The sequence below is a fragment of the Mercenaria mercenaria genome, chromosome 15 (genome assembly GCF_021730395.1).
Source record: "Mercenaria mercenaria strain notata chromosome 15, MADL_Memer_1, whole genome shotgun sequence".
NCBI lineage: Eukaryota > Metazoa > Mollusca > Bivalvia > Venerida > Veneridae > Mercenaria > Mercenaria mercenaria.
This window is the reverse complement of record NC_069375.1, coordinates 70,726,121-70,749,914: the sequence shown is the minus strand read 5'-3', so window position 1 is coordinate 70,749,914 and position 23,794 is coordinate 70,726,121. Positions and strand designations below refer to the sequence as shown.

The 23,794-nt window shown below is 36.2% G+C and overlaps 1 protein-coding gene and 1 long non-coding RNA gene across 3 annotated transcripts in view; one reads left to right on the top strand and one right to left on the bottom strand.

The window, feature by feature from the left end:
- The window catches only part of LOC123558107 (uncharacterized), a 125,604-nt gene that overhangs the window by 3,948 nt on the left and 97,862 nt on the right, over window positions 1-23,794 (top strand). The window contains exons 2-3 of the mRNA XM_053524318.1: window positions 8,526-8,529; window positions 15,288-15,533. Of these exons, the coding sequence (XP_053380293.1) occupies window positions 8,526-8,529; window positions 15,288-15,533 (250 nt within the window). The remainder of the gene's footprint in view (window positions 1-8,525; window positions 8,530-15,287; window positions 15,534-23,794) is intronic.
- LOC123532081 (uncharacterized) lies at window positions 20,242-23,520 on the bottom strand. Of its 2 annotated transcripts, none has more exons than XR_006682574.2 (3): window positions 23,214-23,520; window positions 21,141-21,334; window positions 20,242-20,522 (listed from the first exon to the last, which is right to left on the bottom strand). It is a non-coding gene; the product is annotated as an uncharacterized LOC123532081 (long non-coding RNA). The 2 variants fall into 2 exon arrangements; XR_006682573.2 differs by lacking the exon at window positions 23,214-23,520 and adding an exon at window positions 23,003-23,153.

Genomic DNA, 23,794 nt, shown 5'->3' with positions numbered 1-23,794 from the left:
GAACTACTTTTCAATGACTTCTCGGCGATATATGACCATTTTGTGTCGATTCGCCGTAAAACCCAACTCACTCACTCACTTGTTCATTCACTTAAAGCCAATCATTTACAAATGTTTTGGCAAATATAAGGAGGAAGTATCAACAAATTTTGAAATACAGGTATGAATCATATGATGTGGTAGGCTCTGGTACATTTTTAGTTGACTATACAAAAGAGCTACCCTACAACCTCACATCATTCGCATATGGTGTCTGGTCTCAGCTACCCCTTGGTTAAAGTTTTTGATTCACTTTTTTCTTTTTCTTGTAATTCTTATGGGCTTGTTTAAACTGACAAAATTATTCCTCAATTACCCATGGCTATCAAGAGCTTTAGGGCACCAATATTTCATGAATTATGCGCCCTTTTTACTTTCATTTTCTGGCTAAAGTTTTGGAGGCTTGAGGCCCTTAATTTCATGAATTAGGCATCCTTTTTAGATCCACTGTATTGGGAAATAAGGGGTGTTCTACCCCCCCGGGTTTGGGTGTATCGACTTTCTTGTTAAAGTTTTGTAAACTTTCCTTTATCCGTTTTAACGAAAAAATTTGTTCCCATAAACAACCACACAAATCGCAAGGACCTTAACTTTGCACCAATAGTTTTTTAATTATTTTTAATTTTTAAAATTCGGGGTTAATTTTGATTCACTTTCACTATATTTTTGTTATTGCTGAATGGATTTGATTCAAACTCATAATAGCTGTTTTACCTCATCGCCTGCATTGCAGAACAAGGTCAATACCTCGGGCTCCAATATTCAGCATTTTAGCATTATACCCTCTCTTTTCCTAAAATTTAAAATGTTTTTTCACGCTTAAAGTTTTTATTAAATGGATTCGGGGCTGGGGCATCTTTAAAAATCAACTTGTCCTCCAAAATATTCACTCGTCCTCTTAACTTTACTGGGGGCCCAAAATTTCACCAAGAAAATGTTTTTAAAACAGTGTCTTTTTTAAAGCCCCTTTTAAAAAACAGCGCTTCCCCGGAACTTTTTCTTGTCTTTCGGGTGACCACAAAGCGGTAAAAATGCGGTACGGTAACGAAAAAACAATTGATGCGGTGAAAAATGGGGGGAGGGGGGAAAAAAGTTGGGAAAAAATTTTACAAGATTTTAAGCTACTCTTTTGCAGGCATGAAATTTCAAGGTCATGAGAAATTGTGGAGTTATCTTTTGAACATAACATGGTTTGTTATTTTACTTTTAGCTGGGATTGAATTTCACTGATTGCCTAAACCATGAATCCAAATTAATGTTTTTTTCTCCTATTTGAAAGTAATTGTATGTAATCTCTGACAAGCAAATAAATTACAAAATAGATAATTATGTATTTTTTAACAATTGAGCCTAAACTGTTAAAGGAAACCCTTTTACTGCTTCAGTACAGGTACTACCACCTGACTGATACAAAAATGAATACGTATTTTTTAGACTTTCTCATTTGAGGCAGAAATCAGTTGTTCAAAAAAACACCGGGCCCCAAAAACGTACACTTTTTACTACATCCGAGTGAATAAAATATTTTGCAACAAAAGCCACGAAAATAGGCTCCGTGGCCGGTGGTAAAGATTTCTGACTTAAAACCACTTGCCCCACATTGCAGTGGGTTTGAAGCACTGCAAGAGATGTTAAACCTCAAGTGTTTTAGGAGCTAAATTCCCCCTTAATTCTCCCCCCTCCCCACACTCCCCATTTTTGACCAAAAAATTCTTAAGAACAGGCCCCCATGTTTCTGGAAAAATTTTGAAGTCACAAACCATGGGCAAAAGCATTGTTTTACAAAAAATTTTTAACACATATAAACATTAATTAGCAAGAAACATTAAATATTTAAAAAACCCATTGAAATTTTATTTATTGAAATCCCAGGGGGGGGAAAATTTCCCAAATTTTTATGCCCCCCTAAGGAGGCTTTAGTTTTCAATTTCCTCCTTTTTAGTTTTTTTAGTTTGTCACAACATTAATTTTTAGCCCACCTGTCACATAGTGACGGGGGAGCTTTTGTGATCACGCAGCGTCCGCGTCCGTCCCGGGTCCGCCCGGCGTTAGTCCGTCCGCGAAAACTTTGTTTGTGACCACTCTAGGGTCACATTTTTTGGGGGGCTTTATGAAAGCGTCAAATTTTCATCTTGTGATATCTATCAAGTTCAAAAAGGGGGTCAGGGCCCCTAAAAAACTAGGTCATGGGTCTAAAAATAAAAAAACCCTTGTACCTTTTAGAGGCCATAATTTAAAAAATCTCATAAAAATTGGTCTGAAGTTCATTTTATAAAATTTCTAGGTCAAGTTCGAAACGGGGGTCACGTGCCATCAAAAACTAGGTCATTTGGTCAAAAAAAAAACCTTGTGACCCCCTAGAGGCCATATTTTTCAGGGGACTGTATGAAAATGGTCGAAGTTCATCTTGAGATATCAGGTCAATTCAAAAGGGGGTTTTTCCTGCCATCAAAAACAGGTCAGAGGCAAATAATAAAAAAACCTTGTACCTCTCAAAAGGGCCAATTTTCATGGGATCTGTATGAAATTGGTTGAATGTTCCTTGATGAACTGGTCAAGTTTGAAACAGGTCATGTGCGGTAAAAAAACTAGGTCAGTAGGTCAAAAAAGAAATCCTTTGTGACCTCCTAGGGGCCATTTTTTAAAAGGATCTTTTAAAAAAATTGGCAGAATTTTCATTTTGATGATATGTGGTCAAGTTCAAAAGTGGGTCACGTCCTTCAAAAGTAGGTCATGGGTCAAATAATAAAAAAACTGACCTCCAAGGGGCCAAAAATTTTTCAGGGGATCTGTATAAATTGGTCTGAATTTTAACGATGTGATAGGCAAGTTTGAAAGGGGCAACTGCGATCAAAAACAGGTCAGTAGGTCTTGAAATAGAAAAACCTTGTGCCTCTCTAGAGGCCATACCCTTAAATGATCTTCATAAAATTGGTCAAGTTTTCACCTTGATGAATCTAGTCAAGTTTGAAACGGGGTCCGTGCCTTAAAAAAAGGCATGGGCAGATAAAAAAAAAAACCTTGTGACCTTTTTAAAGGGCCATACCTTTCAGGGTCGATAAATTATCTGAATGTTCATCTTGATGATATCTTGGTCAAGTTTGAAACTGGGTAACTGCGGTCAAAAACTAGGTCAGGGTCCTAAAAAAAAAATTAAAAAGCTTTTGACCTCTCAGAGGCCATATTTTTAAAGGGTCTTCAAAAAAATTGATCTGAATGTTCACCTTGATGATATCTAGGTCTTTCAAAACGGGTCCGGCGATCAAAAACTAGGCCAGTAATTAAAAATAGAAAAACCTTTGTGACCTCTCTAAAGGCCATATTTTTCACGAGATCTTCATGAAATTTGTGAGAATTTTCACCTTGATGATTTTTAGGTAAAGTTCAAACAGGGTCACGTATCTTCGAAAACTAGGTCCATGGGTCAAATAATAGAAAAACCCTTGGCCCCTCTAAGACCAATTTTCAATGGATCTTCAAAAAAAATTGGCAAATTTTTATTTTGATATATCTGGGTCAATTCAAAACGGGGTCCATGACTCAAAAATAGGTCACTATGTCAAAAAAATAGAAAAAACACGTCATTCTAAAAACGGGATCGGGGGGAAGAGGTGAGCGATTCAGGACCATCATGGCCCTCTTGTTTGCATAAGGGCACTTTACTTCAACCACTGCACCCGGGGACCTTCAAACTTCACAACTGATGAAATTACTGAACACCACCCCTACTGACTTTGGGGTCACAGGTAAAAGGGCAAGTCACAGGGCCAACTTTAAAACTTTTTGCTGAAGCACTTTACTCCAACCATCCCCCGGGCCCTTCAAACTTCATATCTGTATACTACTGAGTAACCCCCCCTACTGACTTGAATCAGGGGTAAAGGTCACAAGGGGCCAACGTTAACTTTTTGCTGAAGGCACTTTACTCACACCACGCCACCCGGGACCTTCGGGTTTCAATTGCCCCTGATGGGGGTACTTGCTGATATATTTTTGAGTACCCACTCTACTGCTTTGGTCACCAGGTCAAAGGTCAAATCACGGGCCAACTTTAAATTTTTTGCATAAGGCACTTTCTCCTGAACCCTCACCCGTCCTAAAACTTACTGCTGATAGACCGGATACCCAGTAAATGCGAGTTTTTTGCCCCCCGGGACCACCCCCAACGTGGGGCGAATAATACACAGGTATGAAAATTTTTTCCAACTTAAAAACAAGTTTTTTCCCGGGATTTCGCCATTTTGGTAAAGGAAACACTCCCCGCTTACGCCTCTAAAATAAGTTCGTTACTTCCAAAAAGATCAAAGGGTTTATTTTTCTTTAAAACAAAAAATTTCATATAAATTAAAAGTATTTTTTAAGAAAAAATGTTAATAAATCAAAAAAATTTTGATACAAAATTTAAAAATCGAGAATTATCTTTAAACCAGACAAACTTTGAACAACTAATTGACACAGGGACACGTTTAATGGCGTAAATTTTGGCATTTTATCGTGACAAAAAGACTACCACCCTTTTTTTATTTGGTTTTAATTGAGAAGCTCATTCATTTTTAAAGATACCATTCCCAAATAGAATCAATGCTGTTTTTTTTATTCAAAATAGTTAATTTAAAAAGTAAAAAAACAAAAAAACAATATTTTACGTTTTATTTTCGAGAAAACAAAAAACGATATCCGCGAGACCGATGCTGCCCCCGCCCAGAGATAAAAAAATTTTTTCCGGTGTCGAGTAACCGACTTTGTTTCCACCACCTCAAAATGACCAAAAATTTTTTTCACAGGATTTTGGGCCAAAATCGGGGGTGCGCATTTACACGGTGCGCTTTTTTAAAATGGGTAACTATGGACTTAACAGTAAAACCCCCCCTACTGACTTTGGGGCACCAGGGCAAAGGTCAAGGGCCCCAGGGGGCCCAATGTTAACTTTTTTTCATAAGGCACTTTACTCCAAACCACTGCACCCCGGACCTTCAAACTTTAAGCGAAGTACTTTCTGAGTACAGCCCCTACTACTTTTGGGGTTACCAGGTCAAAGGGCCAATGTTAACTTTTTGCATGAAAGGGACTTTTCCCCGAACCGCTTTACTCAGACATCAAAATTTACTGCTGATAATACTTAATGATAACCCCCCAACTGACTTGGGTCCCAGTCAAAGGTCAAGGGCACATGGGCCAACATTTTAAATTTTTGATGAAAGGGTTTTTTTCGGGGAACCCCTTTACCCCGGACCTTCAAAATTCACTCTATAGTACTTTTCTGAGCACCACCCTACTACTTTGGGGCACCAGGTCCCCAAAAGGCAAGGGGGCTGCAAGGCATTTGTCACCCTTTGTGACAGCTCTTGTTTTTTATTGTCCCGACAAATACGCAATGAACTTAAAGATCACTTGCTGCAGTCAAACTTCTTGCCCTGATTTTCAACATTTAATTTACAGGAACAAATAAATTTTTTGTTTTTGACAAAAACTTACAAAATAAGCAACGTAAAAAATGTAATTGAAAACTGTAACGTTTAAAAAAATAAATTAAGGGATTTATTCAAAGGGGGGCAGTTGTTTAAAGAATATTTTAGTATCCAATTTTTGGGGAACAGAAAAATATGTATTGGCAGATAAGTTTTGCGTCAAGTTGCTGTTCATTTACAAAAAAATCGCTGTTTTGTGAATACTGTAAACCTTTAAATTTTTATAGCTGGAAAAATTTAAAATATTATGTATAAATTTTTAAATTTTTTTGCCCCCAAGGGGGGCATATTAGTTTTAACTGTCCTCCATTCTTAGTTATTCGCAAACGTTAAATTTTGCAAAAGGCACTTATCGCAACCACTGCACCCAGGACCTTCAACTTCACATGCTGATAGTACTTATTTTACACCCCCCACGACCTTTGGGTCCCAGGTCAAAAGGGCAAGGCACAGGGCCCAAAGTTAACTTTTTGCTTTTAAAGGGATTTTACTCCGAACCCCTTCACCCCGGGCCTTCAAACTTTAATTCTGAAGTACTTTTTGATACACCACCCTTTCTGACTTTTTGGGGGCACTGGGCAAAGGGCAAGGTCACAGGGGGCCCAAAATTAAATTTTTTGCATGAAGGCACTTTTACCCCCCGAACCCCTTTACCCAAAATTTTAACCTTTACGGGGATAGTATTTTTTGAGTACACCAAACCCCACTGACTTTGGGGTCACCAGGTCAAAGCAAGGTCAAGGGCCAAAGTTAACTTTTTTCATAAGGCACTTACATGCATACCATCACCCAGGACCCTTTAAACTTCACATGCGATAGTACTTATTGGTACACCACCCCTACTACTTTGGGGGCACCAGGTAAAGGGCAAGGCACAGGGGCCCAAAATTAAAATTTTTTCATGAAGGGACTTTTTCTTGCGAACCACTTCAACCCGGGCCTTCAAACTTTACGTGCCGATATATTTTATATACACCAACCCACTGACTTGGGGTCACCAGGTCAAGGTCAATCACGGGCCCCAAATTTAAATCTTTGCATGAAGGCATTTACTTCGAACCCCGCACCCCGGGCCCCAAACTTCACATCTGTTATACTTATTGATTCACCACCCCTACTGACTTTGGGGGGTCACCAGACAAAGGCAAGGTCGTGGGGGGATTTGTCACCATTTTGACACCTGTTTCAAAAATGGTTTTTTGATATGCTTTAAATTTTTCTATATGATTTTTGTATGCCCACTTTACATTTTTAATAAATGATTTAGATAGCTTTTCAATTTTCATAAATGAATTTGGGGGTGCTTTACAATTGGGGTTTTTAGTATAAACTTTTCCTCTTGAAATGACTGTTTTTAAAGTTGGTTTGCCATAAAAAAAACCCCAAATCACTCACAGCTCACTTGCACACAAAACGGTGTTTTTTTTTAAACTGAAACCCTCCCTTACTCAGAGTGAGGCGGCTACGGATTTCTGGTTTTATTTTTTTGGGACCTTCTGTCAAGATTGTTCAAATATTTTTATTTGCATAAGACATGTCGCGGTTTTGGGATGATAGGGGTTTTTAATTCTTTTCCCCATATAGAATAACGGAAACTACATACAATTTTTTCATAATGTTTCTTGGGGGACTTTTTATGAACAATCATTATTCTGTTTATTTCAAAAATGGGTGCTGGGGTGGTTTGGTCACTTTCAGTTTAAATCAGTTTTGGACACTCATTCCCCAACTTTTATCCCACTTCTTTAAAAACACACAACTCATTACCTGGCCTATTTACTTGTGGAAATTTTAGAACTTTTGGTCAGAAACACTAGCTGAAATTTTAGTATAATTTCACAGACATCACAAAACTTCATTGACAGCGAAATCAGATGGCGATTAGGGGCCTTTTGGGGCCCCTTTACTTTTTGCAAATGGGACTTCAAAATTTTTCAAGGTGTTTTGCTTTTAAAAATGGAATGTAGGTAGGGGATAATGAATGAAACGGATCAACGATATCCCCACTCTCAAAAATAGAGAAAAAAAAAAACCAGTTTTTTTGTGCTTATAGTCCACATGATCACTCAACAAAAATCCGAACGCCCCCATCCCCACATTGCACGCCCACCCCCTGACGACAGACACACCCAAAAACTATTTCTTTGAATTTTACTTCCTTCTCTGATCTAAAACTTTAGACCCCCTTAAAAGGCTCTACCTTCTGCCTGTCTGTTGCATTCTTACGTCCCAATTACGCATTCGTACTGAATTTGGTTCAGTCCTGCGATGCAACCAGCAATATTTTTTAAACTTTATGCTATTTTGAGGTCAATCATTGATGTTTCCAGTGAAAATAAAATTTCACTAAGAATATTGTTAATTACAAGCGTATGCGAATTTCATGCAAAATGGTTATTATGGGACTACTGACTTCATTGTTGATCAATTAAATTTAACACATGATTTCTTCAAATTTTAAAAGGGTTTTTAAAAAACAATAAATTATGAATTAATTTTTCATTTTAAAAATATTCCCTGATACATCTGGATAGTTTCTGTTGCTGCTCATAGATTCTATAGATTTATATAACCAGGGCTTTTCATCAGGAAATTGGGAAGTGGCCTTAGCCTTTCAAATTGGGAAATTTCTGCACATAAAGGGCCATTTTTGGGAAAATAATCAACAGGAATAAACACCCAAAGATTAATAAAAATTTTTCTCCCCTTAAACACAACTAAAATCAAGGCCATGTAACATACGATTTTTGACTGTAAAGCTCACACATGCCGTTGGCTTAGTTTTAAAAAAATTGATGCCCAAAAAACGCTTCTCTGGAAAATACTAAAAAATTAAAAACTAACCATCCCCAATTTCTGATTTTGGGGGAAAACTTTCCTACATTTTGGAAATACTCGCCCAGTTTTGGGGAAAAAAAAGTAATTTTTTGGATTGGGAAAAGGGTTTTTATAGGCCCCGTTATATAAAGATAAAAGCCCTATAACAAAACATTCAAAAAATTTCCCCAAATTTTACAGATGGGCAATTTTTTTCCCCACCGCTATTTTCCCGTATTTCCACGGAACTTGGCAAGGCAACCCGTTTGGGTTTGGGGGTTCGAAAAAATGAACGTGAAATGATTCTTTTCATGTGATTATGTTTAAACCACAAATGGTGGGCTGAGGTGTATTTTTATTGGCTTGTGAAACCTTTTAACTCACTTACTCGGGAGTTTTGTGATCGCCCTGTCCGTCATCACACAAATTAACTTTAAACCTAAGGTCCAAATTTTTGGCCCGTCTTAAAGAAACGGTCAAAAGTTACCCCAACAAAATCTTGGACGAGTTCAATATTGGGTCTTTGGTCAAAAACTAGGGCACCAGGGCAAACGGGGGAAAAGCTTTTGACACTTAAGGTCACTTAATTTAAGAAACTTTTTTAGAATATCTTGAGATTTTTGGCAAGTTGAATATGGTCTGTGGGGTCAAAAAAAAGGCACCAGGGCAAAAAAGGAAAGCTATTTACTCTGTAAGGCTACTTTTTAAACGTATTTTTAATGAAACTTTGGGCAGATTTTTTAAACTTAAAAATCTTTAAAGGGCAATTTTTAAACGGGGCATGGGTTCAAAACTAGGTCCCCAGGGCAAAATCAGGGTAAATCTGTTAAAAAATCTAAGGCCACATTTATGATTTTACTTATTTTAAACTTGGTCAAAAAGTTTAACTTGATGATCAAATTTAGGTCTATGTCAATGAGGGTACAGGGTCTCAAAACCCTAATTTTTATAGAGATCCGTCATCCTAAAAGAATTATATAAATAATGATTTGTGAACCTTATGATCTTGACTGTCATTCTAAAAGAATTTTAATGATTGGTAAACCTTTTGATCCTGTCATTAATTTTTTGCTCACCAGCACGAAGTGCCAAGGGGAGCTTTTGTTCGCCCTTTTTCCGTCGTCCGTTTTCGCAACATTTCTGTTAACACCTAAGGGGACAAAATTTGGCCCCGTCTTAAAGAAACTTTTTTCAAAATTTTCCCCAACAAAAACGGACAGTTCGATTTGGGCATTTGGGGCAAAAAATAGGTCCCGGTAAAAAAGGAGGAAAAAGCTTGTTGAACCTTAGAGGCCTAATAAATGAAACTTTTTAGAATATCTTGATGATCTTTACAATTGAATCGGGGTTTGGGGGCAAAACAAGGTCACCCGGCAAATAAAAGGAAAAGCATTTTAAATCGAGAGGGTCATTTTTTAACTATTTAAGAAAATTGGTCAGAATTTTAATCTTAAGAATCTTAAGCGATTTTTAAACGGTCAGGGGGTTCCCAAAAACAGGTCACCAGGCAAAACAGAGGTAAACTTGTTAACAATCTAGAGGCCCCATTTTTGATGTATCTCATGAAACTTTGGGCAAAATGTTTAAACTTTATATCTAATTTTAGGTCATATGCAAGATGATACAGGTCTTCGAGCCCAATTTTTAAGAGATCCCGCCCTAAAAGAATTTTAAAATAATGATTTTGGACCTTATATCTTGACGTCTTCAAAAAATTTTTAAAGATTTGGGAAACCCTTTTTATCCTTCATTAATTTTTTTGCTCACCTACACAAGTGCTCAAGGTGAGCTTTTGTGATCCCCTTGTCCGTCGCCTTGGCTCAACAATTTGACTGTTAACACTCTAAGGCACAATTTAACCCTAATCTAATGAAACTTATCAGAATGTTACCCTCAAAAAATCTTTGGGTGAGTTCGATATTTGGGGCAACTGGGGGCAAAAAATAGGGCACCAGGCAAATCGAGGAAAAGCTTTGTTAAACAAAAACACAATTTTTGCCCCCTCTTAATCCAAAAATTGGTCGAAGTTACCCCCAAAAAATCTTGGATGAGTTTTGTAATGGTCATCTGGGGGCAAAAACTAGGCACCAGGCAAATCAAAGGGAAAAACTTTTTAACACTATAGAGATCACAATTTTTGCCCACTCTTAATAAACTTGGGCAAATGTTTCCCCAATAAAAAACTTGGACGAGTTCGAAAAGGGTCATCTGGGTTTAAAAACTAGTCACCAGGGCAAATCAAAGGGGAAACTTGTTTAACACACTAAGGGCACAATTTTTCCCAACTTAATTTAACTTGGTCAGAAAGTTACCCTCAATAAAACTTATAGTTCGTATCGGGTCACTGGGGGCTAAAACTATCACCGGGTCAAATCAAAGGAAAACTTGTTAACACCTAAGGGCAAAATTTTTTTCCCAATTTAATGAAACTTGAAAATTACCTCAAAACAAAAATTAGCAACTGGGGAGGTTTGTATTTGGGGCATCGGGATTAAAACAGGGACCCGGTCAAACAAAAGGAAAAACTTTTTCACACCTTGGTCCAATTTTGACCCAACTTAATTAAACTTGGGGCAAATGTTACCCTCAATAAAAAATTTGACGGTTCGTATTTGGTCATCTGGGGTCAAAAACTATCCCAGGTCAAACCCGTTAACCCAGAGGCCACATTTATGACCAGTTTTAATGAAAATTGTCAAAATTAATCTTGATGATCATACAATTCAAATCTGGCAGGTGGGTCAAAACTAGGGCACCGGGGGGGGCAAATCAAAGGAAAGCTTGTTAACATTTTAGAGGCCCAATTTTTTACTTATCTTCATAAACTTTTTCAGATTGTTAATTTGAAGATCTTTAGTCAAGTTCAAATCTGGGTCTGGGGATCAAAAACAGTCACCAGGCAAATCAAAAGGAAAAGTTGTAACACCCCAAGGCGGGGTTTAAGACCATATCTTAATGAAAATATCTTTACTAGGTCAAAAGGGCAGGGAGCGATACGGGGCCCCATGGCCCCCTTTGTATTATTTTGAAACCCTTTAAATCCCGTCACCCTTAAAATTTAAAAAGATTTTGAAACCCTTTTGGGCCCCGTCCCCACAAAAAATTCTTGATTTTTATAACGTTTTGATCCTTTAGCCCAAAAGGATCAGAGAATGATTTTTTGTAAACTGAAATGAAAAAGTACAAAAACAAAATAAGCCTTCAAAAATGGCTATTTTGAATTTCAATACTATAAAAATTTTAGTTTTTTGAATACATGGGGAATTTCCAACCCCCTTTCCCTTTTTCAAAGACCTGGACAACATTTTCAATACTTTGAGGGAAAATGGCCCATTAAAAACAAATACTAGGTGTGGTTCAAGTTTTGTATCTGGCAGGATTCTTATAGTTAATGAAATGGCCGGGAAAATTTTTAAAAAAAAAAAAAGCTACTATAAAAATTTTTTATTAATAATAACATTTAAAATACAGTTTTAAACATTTAAAGAGGTCAAAACAATTTTTCATTTTTTTCAAACCACTATACGTTCAATTAAAATTTCCTGAATAAAATAAAATATTTTTCCTACCTACCTACCCACCTCTAAAATCTAGGGTCTGTAAAGGGCAAACAAAGAATTTTTTAATTTTGGCCTAATCTAGTCTGAAATCAATAAGATGTTGATGAAGCATGGCATGTATTGATCCTCCTTGGATGGTCCTTTTCCAAAGTTGTTGAAATGGCAGCTAGGGCTTTTCATCACGAAATTGGGAAAAGAGCTTGGACTTTCAAAGTGGGAAATATATGTGCAATAATTGTCCACTTTGGGAAAAGTAATCAACTGGAAGTAAACACTAAAAGTTGGATTAAATTTATCTCTCCTGAAACACGGTCTAAAATCCAGGCCAGTGACACAACAGATTAGACTGGTAATGTGTCACATGTGGTTCTGTGCGCTGTTAGGCTATAGTACGACAAAAAATTGATACTAGACAAAATTGCTTCCTCTGGAAATACTAAAATGTAAAAAAAAGTCTTAACCATCTGTTGGCAAGATTTTGGGAAATCTTACCTTGCATTTTGAGAAACATCTCTGCCACAGCTGGGAAAAAATAGTATATTTTTTATTGGGAAGTGGCGTTATATAGGCTTCTATTATATGAAGATAAAAGGCCTGAATGGGTCTACGCATCTGCACATATAAAGCAAGACTTTTTCAGTATATTACAGAGGCAGATGTTTGGCTTCTTCACAAGTATAAAACAGCTACTTCACAATTTCGGCAAACAAGAATGGGTCTATAGGTTTAAGGTCAAGGTCACAATTCGAACTTATTAACCATTCAAGGTATTGCAAACTTGAAATGTAGGTAGATGGTACGAGACAACGTGCAGAGTGCATGAACCATAAATTTCACTTTGTTTGCTGCAGTTCTTTTCATCATCTTGGACACAGTGTCTTGATTTTCATGAATGGGGTTTTACCAGGTCTTATTTGAGCATTATATTTATTATGTCTCCCACCACACAGTGGTGTGACCCCGCCCGCTTTGCTCAGTAGGTAAGAGCGTTGGTCTACGGATCGCGGGGTCGTGAGTTTGATCCTCGGGCGGGGCGTATGTTCTCCGTGACTATTTGATAAACGACATTGTGTCTGAAATCATTAGTCCTCCACCGCTGATTCATGTGGGGAAGTTGGCAGTTACTTGTGGAGAACAGGTTTGTACTGGTACAGAATCCAGGAACACTGGTTAGGTTAACTGCCCGCCGTAACATAACTGAAATACTGTTGAAAAACGGCGTTAAACCCAAAACAAACAAAAAAACACAGTGGTGTGGGAGACATATTGATTTACTCCAGTCCCTGTGTGTGTGTGTGTGTGTGTGTGTGTGTTTGTGTGTGTCTGTCCCAAAGCTTGTCTGATCTTCACCAAACTTAAACAAAATGTGTCTGACCATAAGACCTTAGCCAAGTTCGATAACCAGCCAAATTGGCCCAGGCACTTCGGAATTATGGCCCTTGAATTACCGAAAAATCCTCAGAGCGCATGCGCTTTCGTGCACCCAAACCCTACCCTATACTACTTTTATTAGTAGTATAGGGTACATTTTGGGTGCAAGAAAGTGCATGCACAAGGAGTATAGGGTACATTTTGGGCCCAAGAAAGCGCAGACTGACTTACTATTTAGATGATTAGGCAGTTGTGGGAGACATGCGCTTTTCTCAAAAGCATCTCTAGTATTAACCAATAAAGGCGCTTCACTTTTATTGTCGGCAGTTGTAATGCATTTTATCAATTTAAGACTTTTGAAAACTCAGACGTTATCATAACATATTGAAGCTGTCATATGGAATTTAAAAACTAATTACTTTTTAGTAAGCTTTTTTATGCCCCCGGCATCTACTTGATTTTTGATGTACCATTTATTGAATGCAGCTACTTGTTTTAACTTTAGAAATTACTGAGATGATAATATTGGAATTCGCAGCCTCTGATTTTGAAGTTTCATCCTTGTCTGACCAAAGACCTGAACCAAAACCACAGCGTTGCATCCAGACTATTTGACACCAAAAGTTAAGGACCACGCCAGATGTGAAAGTGATTATATGTTCTTTGACATTTGCATTTCGGCTAAGAGTTTTAGCAACCCATTCACTGAAGGCTGCATTAATTTTTAAAATTTTGCATTGATTCAAATTTGTCAACAGATATCAAGAGGAAAAAGTAAACTACAACAAGGGTCAAGGCCATTTATATGTATAGGTTGACAGATGGACAAATAGGACATATAGTTAAATCACATGATGCCTAGGAGCATTAAAAATTTGATTTCAGCGAAGTTAAACCATAGATTACATGTTTACTGACTTTTAGGTCACCTGTCATGAAGTGACCAGGTGAGCTATTGTGACCGCTTGATGTCCGTCGTGCATCGTGCGTCAACAATTTCTAAAAAAATCTTCTTGAAAACCACTTGGCAGAATTACACCAAACTCCACAGGAATGATCCTTGGGTGGCCCCCTTTCAAAATTGTTCAAAGAATTGAATTCCATGCCATGGCAACCAAAAGGAAAAACTTTTAAAAATCTTCTTGTCCAAAACCACAGGACCTAGGGCTTTGATATCTGGTGTGTAGCATCATCTAGTGGCCCTCTACCAAAATTGTTCAAATGATCCCCCTAGGATCAAATATGGCCCCATCCCGGGGGTCACATGGTTTATATAGACTTATATAGGGAAAACTTTGAAAATCTTCTTGTACAAAACCACATGGCCTAGGGCTTTGATATTTGGTATGTAGCATCATCTAGTGGTCCTCTACCAAGATTGTTCAAATTATCCCCCTAGGGTCAAATATGGCCCAACCCCAGGGGTCACATGGTTTATATAGACTTATATAGGGATAACTTTGAAAATCTTCTTGTACAAAACCACATGGCCTAGGGCTTGGATATTTGGTATGTAACATCATCTAGTGGTCCTCAACCAAGATTGTTCAAATTATCCCCCTAGGGTCAAATTTGGCCTCGCCCTGGGGGTCTCAAGTTTTACATAGACTTATATATAGGAAAAAACTTTAAAACCTTCTTGTCTGAAACCATACGACCTAGGCTTTTGATATTTGGTATGATGCATTGTCTAGTAGTCCTCTACCAAAATTGTTCAAATTATGTCTTTGGGATTAAAAGAGGTCCAGCCCTGGGGTCACTTAGTTATTATTTGAATTATATAGGAAAAATACTTACTTAAAAAATCATCTGATCCTATTTCAAGACTGTTTAATTATAATTACCTGATGACCCCAAGTGGTATGATGTCACTTGACTGTGACCTTGACCTACTGACCTACTTTCTTGTTTTTTAAGATACAGCCTTGAAATTTTGATGACAAACACAGTTTTGCACACAAATCGTGAAACTGAATTACATTGACCATGAATGTGATCTACTGACTTTCTTAATATTTTATCATCAGTTTGACATTTGAAACATGTAGCTCAATCATATTACTCAGGTGAGCGATCCAGGGTCATCATGACCCTCTTGTTTTCAGTGTATTTTTTCAGTTTACTGTTTTTTGCATTTCAGGACATTAAAAGTTATACAGGTGACAAGAATTTCCTCTTCCCAATTATTGCTGACCCTAAGCGTGACCTTGCCACAAAACTGGGCATGCTGGACCCTGTCGAAAAGGATTCCGCAGGACTTCCTCTCACCTGCCGTGCTGTAAGTGTTTGTGACTTGTCATGATTTAAAGGATTATTCATTTAAAATTTCCTTTCTTTGGCAGATTAACAGGTTACAGAGAATTGCTGACCAGTGGGGGGAAAAGTATTGTTTTTGCCCTGTCCGTCTGTCCCTCACAGTTCATTTCCAAGCAAAAACTTGAGAACATTTTCATCTAGAACCATCAGTCACCATAGGGTGATACCTGGGCTTATAGAATACATGACCTCGATTGTTTTTAGCTCACTCATGCGTCGGTGTTGACGTCCTGATTTGGTTATGTTTTTGTATGTAAACTGGAATCTCAGTAACCACTTGTTGGAATGGATTGAAACTTCACACACTTATTCACTGTGATAAACTGACTTACTATGCATAGGTTCAATAACTCTATTTTGCATTTTTACAAAATTCTTCAAAAAATTTTATTAAGGTTTTATATGTAAGCTGGTATCTCAGTACCAACTGATGAGAAATTATGCCCCTTTTTCGACTTAGCAGTTTTTGATTAAGTTTTTTTGTATGTAAGCTGGTATCTCAGTACCCAGTAATGGGAATGGATGGAAACTTACCCACTTGTTCACTGTCATAATCAGACATGCAGTGCACAGGTTCCATAACTCTACTTTATATTTTTCCAAAATGATGCATTTTTTTCGACTTTTAATATTCATTTATTTGGCATGGCTGTTGAAGAGTCGAGCATTGCTATCCTCCAACAGCTCTTGTTTGTTCACTCTGTCAAAGGTCAAGGTTAGTGGGCCTGAACATGAATATCTGTCATGAATCAGTAAATGGAGAACCACTTGACCCAGAACAGATACTTAATGGGGTGATTGGGCATGCAGAGTTGATGACCCCTATTGATTTTCGGTCAGTAGGTCAAAGGTCGAGGTCACAGGGACAAGAACATGCAAAACCGTTTCAGAACCACTTCTAAATTTCACGGGTTGATTGGACATGCAAAATAAACTAAAGACCTTTATCAAGTTTGGAGTCATTCTATTAAAGGTCAAGGGTGCAGAACATGGAAAACCAATTCCTATCATTAACATCAGATCCATTCCCTCAGAACATTGCGACTTAGACATGCCAAGATGACCCCTATAGATTTTGGGGTCACTTTGTTGAAGGTCGAGGTCACAGAGGCAAAAACATGGAAATATTTATCCAGTTAATAACTTGAGAACAACTTGACCTAGAAAGCTGAATCTTCATTGGATGATTTGACATGCAGAGTAGATGACCTCTATGGATCTTGGGTTCACTTTTTCAAAGGTCAAGGTCAAATGGACCAGAACATTGAAAACCAGTTCTGATTCATTACTTAAGAACCACTTGACACTGAACCTTGAAACATCACAGGATGACTGGACATGCGAAGTAGATGTTCCCTTACGATTTTGAGGTCACTCAGTCAAAGGCCAGGCCCCGCTTTCACTAACGTTCTCAAGTCAAAATCTCAGCTCAAGTCTGAGAAAAATCTCAACTTTGATTCTCAGCTTGAGATTTTTCTCAGATTGGCTTTCACTAAAAATCTCTCACTGAAATCTCAACTTCCGCGCTGAGATTTTTCTCAGATTTCTTGAGTCAAGGGTTGGGCTGTCTCAGTGCTTTTCTCAAAGAAACAAAATGGCGACTTTTCGACGATACAATATACGCCGCCGCCGTAGTCGGTGCCAGTTTCACGTTGAGTTCACCAGCATGACATGAATGACAACAAACTTCGTCAGAGACGGTATTTCTTAATTTCAAGGGAAGTAATCCAAGTAAAACTAAAATGGCCGATTGTTGCTAGGGGCACTGTTTACGCTTTTAAAACACATGCAGCAATTAATTTACCACAATAAAAACATTTTCAAACCTTTTTACTGTTTCTAAATTGTTTCTTTCTCGTCTCGAATGCTACACAACTTTTAAGACAATATTTATTAAGTACGGTAGACGTTTTACTGTGCCTATGTTTCGTACCAAAAACGCTCGTACCGAGATATATTGACTTGTGCAGTAACGTCCCTAGAAGTCCTTATTCTTAGCGCACAACAAAATTGTGAAATTCCGTTTCACAACTTGGGGGTTATTATCAAGGGGTGATAAAAATGAGCAGTTATTGGTTGGCTCAAAGCCGGGACCCCTTGTTTACAGGGTGTGCGCACTATCAACTGAACTAACCAGCTGCTGAAACAATTTCCCCTTTGTGGTAATCAAGTCCTATACCATAATAAACTCCCCTGCTGTATAAAAGTCGTCCTCTAGTTTATAAAACAGCCGCAGTCCAATGTTGTGTCCCTAGTTAATTGAACAGATTGAGTAAAATGTGCAGTCAGTCTACTGTAGGGCTCAATCTTGGGGGCCCTCTCATACAGGACTAGTACTCTACCAACTAAGCTAACCTACTGCTTAAACAAAATCTCCACTTTGTAGTAATCAAGTCCTGTTGCCTCATGGGCCTCAGTAGCCAAGTGGTAGATGGCCCACCACTTCAGTGGGATATTGTAGGTTCAGTCTCTACCCATGTCAAGTGATAAAAGTTATTACATAATAGCATGATGTTACATACGGCTCTATACACCAGCTTGTTTATAAGTAATCACTCATTAATAAGCATTTGGAAATATTTTGTTCTGCATTTTGCAGTGCTGTTAACTATTAACATCAGAGTCTATACTTTAGATATTTCACATTTAGCAAGTGGCAAACAGCATGGTGTCATGGAATAAGCAGAAAAACTGATGGACACAAAGACAATGAAAAATATCTAAGTTCTAATAATTTATTAAAGTTAACAGAAATTTTTATAAGTTGACAACAGTTTTATTCATAAATTTATAAATAAATATGGCATTTCATAATTTGATCTAAAATATTGGTTGAACATTTAAAGTACAATGTTTTTCAAATCTTTCCAAAAATATCAGAAAATCTTAACTCTATGCTATTGATAAAATTTATATTACCAGTAAGTTGTTAGATTTCAGTATGATTTACAACAATAATTTTAAGTAAAATTTTATATTTCACTGTCATTGTCTTCTCAGATAAATTTGATTTTTTTTTAAAGAACTATGAAATGCCAAAGTGTACAGGTTTTCATTTCTTTTAAATTTTCATTTACTGTTCCAGTTCACTATTCTTCCTATGAAAATGTTTATTATTAACTTCTGTTCACATGTTAAAAGTTATGTTGTTGACTCAAGTTGATGGTGTTTCTCTTACTGATGAGTCCTGGAAACACTGTATGGGTCACAAAATTAAATTGGGACGAAACACACCTGACAACAGATGTTGATAAAAACAATCAGTTGCATTTATAACCAACTGAAGATTAAAATAAGAAAATGTTATAACTTAAATCCAAAAACATTTTTAAAACTTTGCATGTATTTTCAAATTTATCTGATTTTCAGGTGTGTCTAAGGCTGTTTTCATTCAAATGACATAGTTTAATAATTAGTTTAATAGTTAAATGTGCTATTGCCTCCCTATTCCCATAAAGGAGTGCATTGTGCTGAAACAATGTTAAAATGCTCACTATTCCAATAATTAGTTAACCAATAATAGTAGATGGTTTTGTAGTTAACAAGAACTGCCACTCAGGGTCAATTAAAAGAGAAATTATTAGAAATGACTTAATTACATAAGAAATTATCAAAAATACAAGGTGGTTTTTAAAGTAAACAGCTTAAAGGCCTACACCATATAAATTTCATACAAAAAAAACCTCCTTTAACTTTATGCAACAAACTTTCCAAAAATAGAGTGTTTATCAGTTGGTTAGAAAAGTACTACATATACTTTCAATGATGCACATGACTTTATACTGCACAAGCCAAAAAGGGAGTTAATCAATAAAAACTGATTTAGTATTTTCAGTAACATTTTCACCCATGCCAATCTTTGACACATAAATGCGATAATTAAAATTCGAAAACAAGAAATTAATGTGTCTTATGTTCCTAACAAACAATGTGGCAGCCACATTTAAATTTAATGTGAACAAAGATAATGTATATTCAACAATGTATATCTTTCGACTATATTGTTTTTTTTTTTAAATAATTAAGCTTTTTCTTCTCACTCACCTTATTTTAATTCGGTTTAGTTTTATAAAGTGTTTTGGGGCAAATTACATATATCCAATCAATGTAGTCAACAAATGTTTGCAATTTTCAGCTGAATGGCTCAAGCAGTTTTAACCCTTATCATGCTGTACATGCTTGGTCCTACCTTTGTTACAAGTGTAGATCATGATCAGCCTGCACATCTGTGCAGTCTGATCTTGATCTGCACTGTTCACCATACAGTCAGTATCTTTTTGGTTAGCACCCCTTTTAACACTTAATAATACTGTCCAAATTGTAAAACGGACAAGTTCATTAAAGAAATTTAGCAAGGGCCTAAGGGTTAAAGTTATATTAAATTATATAGCCAATTGTGTCCCCTGGGCACCCAAAAAAGTGTGACATTTACATGAAGGCTAGTTTTCAACAGTGTGTTTTTTTAATCAAGCTTTATTGTTACAGCTTTGATTTTTATGTAACTTAAAGTCTGCACATTTAAAGCAAAATACTTTTTTTCATAAACTTCATCTCATTCTTACCAATATGTCACATCTTGTGATGGAACCCTCTTCACAAAATGTAGTGAAAAAAACAAAAACAATTTAAATGTTGAACACTAGTTTCATAACCCCATTACTTTTCTTGAGTCCTAATGTTTTCCTAAGATCTTAATCTTTTCAGCTTTGAAGACACAATATGACTATTTTTGTTTAATAAATCAACTTTCTCAGAATCTTGATGAAAGTCTATACACACAAAAATGTCCCCTGTGCACCTTTTCAGTAGTTTAGTGTCAGATTTCTTATATTCTTTAAATAAAATGTTTTTTACATAGGCCCCCACTTCCACAGTATATCTTGCAGCTTGTTCCTTCCACATGGCAGATATATTGTATTCAAGAAGATACATCAGGAGGAGGTACATCAATCTGAAAAGAAATTGTTTTTTCTATGTTATATACAGTACACTATCACAAATTTTATTTTAGTTATGCATTTATGGAGCAAAATTTCCTTTTTTTTGTTTTTTGTTTCAATATGATTCAATTTTGCCATAGTATTTCAGTCATGTAATGGTGTTCAGTTAACCTTTCAAGTGTTCCTGCATTCTTTACTAGAAATGACTTGTGCTCACAGACAACTTCCTATTGTAAATGAGTAAGAAATGTTGGACAAATGACTTCAGACATGTTCTTCTCTCAAACTGTTAAAGATATTGCATGTACAGCCAAATGATCAAACTTACAACTTTTCTTGATTCATAGTCTAGTGCTTTATATTCTGAGCTAGGCATGCAAATTATCATAAGTGAAAGTTTCAAACCAAAACCAATACTTGGTCAAAATCAGACAGATCCATTTCAAATGTTTGTAAATGAAGTGCCTCCATTCAGGGTATCAATTTGGTTTCTGTATATTTTGCAAGCATGATTTTATTTATTGTTCTCCTTTATTTCCTTTTGAGTAAAATTAAAATCTAGCATGGTTTGAATTATAATAGAGTTTGCAAATTTAGGAAACATTGAGACTAACTTAGTCAATACATACTATTATACTTGAAATCACAGGCCAGACACCAGTACACCTACTGCCTTCAGTTCCATCAGTGTTTTGAAACGTTGGTGAATGGTCCTAGAACAACTCAGAATGGATTATCCACTGTCATTAGCATCTTTTGAATCAGCACATAGCTCAAGCCTGACCTCTGTATAAGCTGAGGATCTTCATCAGCAGGCTGTGACCTGATATAAATTATATAAAATTGCTCTGTAACCAGGTTTAAATATACCTTATTCCATTTATAAGAAGGAATATCAATCTTTAAATTACACATTGTCAAAGATTTTGATAATATAGAAAATCTTAAACACTAAGTCTGAGCCTTAGGTATACAAGATCAATGGTTATTGGGTGTATGTACATAAGCTTATAATTATTAGCTACATAATTTTGATATCTACAAGAATCTTAATAAAATTGTGTGTGGGTATGTATTATATAAACCACATATAAAATATATAAACATATAAAATTAAATAGCATACTCTGAAACATATGCATTGACAATGAACATTTAAAACCATTATCAAAATCTGTGACATTTCAGGGATGCCTTACAATTGAAATAGCTTTTTCTTTCATAATGATTTTCAAAAAAAAACAACAACATATTTTAGCATTTTATTGAGGAATTTCATATTATGTCTCTATTTAGATCTACAATATACAGAAGTGTACAGAAAAAGAAGGAAAAGCTTTAATATACAAATATATATTCTACTGATTGGAAATTTCTCATCATAAAATGCTATTATACTGTCATACAGATTTTCAAACTTCTGTTTCAAAAATATATTTTGTTACCATGCTTGTGTCAAAAATAGTTTTTATATAGTCCTGTCTCAAGTTATGATATATTACAAACCTGCAACATTTAAAAACAGGAATAAGCTAGGCCTATATATGACACCTGTTGTTTGCATCTCAAGTGAGACTAATGTTTATACTATTGTCTAACATAACATATTGGTTATTCAGAAGTCTGGAGGGTGAAAGTGCTGGAAAAAGCTTCAGTAAGCATTAATCTGCTTTCAGCTTAATCCTTTTCATTTTTGTTGTGTTCAATATTTTTTCATGTAGCTGTATATAGACGAATAAAATATGTTTAAACCAAAGTGCTGCAAAAATGTAATTAAAAAAAAAATGGAACACATTTCAAACTGAAAGTGAAAGTAGAAAATTAATGAAAAGTAGAACTAGGATCATGTAAAGCTTTTTCTCGAGACCCCCTCATGTAAATTTTCATAAATGGAAATTATACCTGACAGACCAATAATATTCATAGCACATATAAACAAGTAACAGGTACTTTCTATAAAGGTCACCTTGTTTGGTTATACTTTGTATTTGTACCTCTAACTGTCCACATTCTACCTTGTAGAAATGTCAATCTTTTTTTTTTTCAAACACATTTTTTCTCTAAATTTGTTCTTGTTGTGTGTCTAACATACTTATCTAGGTACTCTGGTTAATGAAATATAATTAACTTTTATATTTTTTGAAATGTTGCATTTTTTTTTATTTTGACAGCTCTACCTACTTTCACTTTCATTTTGCATTTTCAAAACAATGTACATGGTTTGCAGCACTTTCAACTCACAGAGTACCTGGCGAAATACGTTAGACACAGAATTAATTTGTAATCATGACAGAAATGACAAAATGCTTTTGAAAAATAAGCTTGATATCTTCTACAAAATAGAATGTGAGTTTTGTGAACAAATTGTGTTGTTCAAAGTTTTAAATGCCTACAGTAGAGAATGCATAGCTATGTATGTCCCTGCAATCATTGATATGAATACACTAACTGCAGTAATTAATATGTGAATCACAAAACAATGTATACTTACGGCTGCATATCTGGATTCCCATAAACATATGCCCGATATCATAAAATTGTCACACGTAGTGTAACAACATATGGCTGTGTTTACCTAATCCCATATTTGGTAAAGAAAACACATGCAATATGACGTAGTACCCTCGACTGTGTGTTTGATTGGTTCAAAAGTGACAGGTCTGAGGCTGATTAATTATAATATTGAAAATACACTGCCATACCTTTGTACAAACATACAATTTGGATATATCCCGAAACTGTACATGTTGTTTATGAACATTTCTCAACGCTTCATTTCGTCTCAATAAATGAATAAATCCACTGCCCCCAACTATGCACTCGTGTTCGTGGGAAAGTTCACGCGGCTCCTTGGATGTTTGGCCGCTTATGTCTTAAAAAATTACGGCTCAGCTGAGAAAAATCTCAAGACTTGAGAAAAAGTTTAGCGAAAGCCAACTTGAGAAATTTCTCAGCTGAGACAATTCTCAGACTATTCTGAGAAAATCTTGAGCTGAGAATTTTCTCACTTTGAGAACGTTAGTGAAAGCGGGGCCAGAACATAGAAAACCATTTCCTATCAATAACTTGAAAACCTTTTGACTCAGAACCTTTTAAGTTCAAAGGATTATTGGACTTGCCTAGCAAATGATCCCTAATGATTTGGGGTCAGTAGGTCAAGCTCACAGGGCAGTAAACCATGAAAACAGTTTCTGATCCCTAACTTGAGAGACACTTGTCCCAGAACCTTGAAACTTCATAGGTTGTTTGGACATGCAGAGTAGCAGAACCTTGACACATCCTA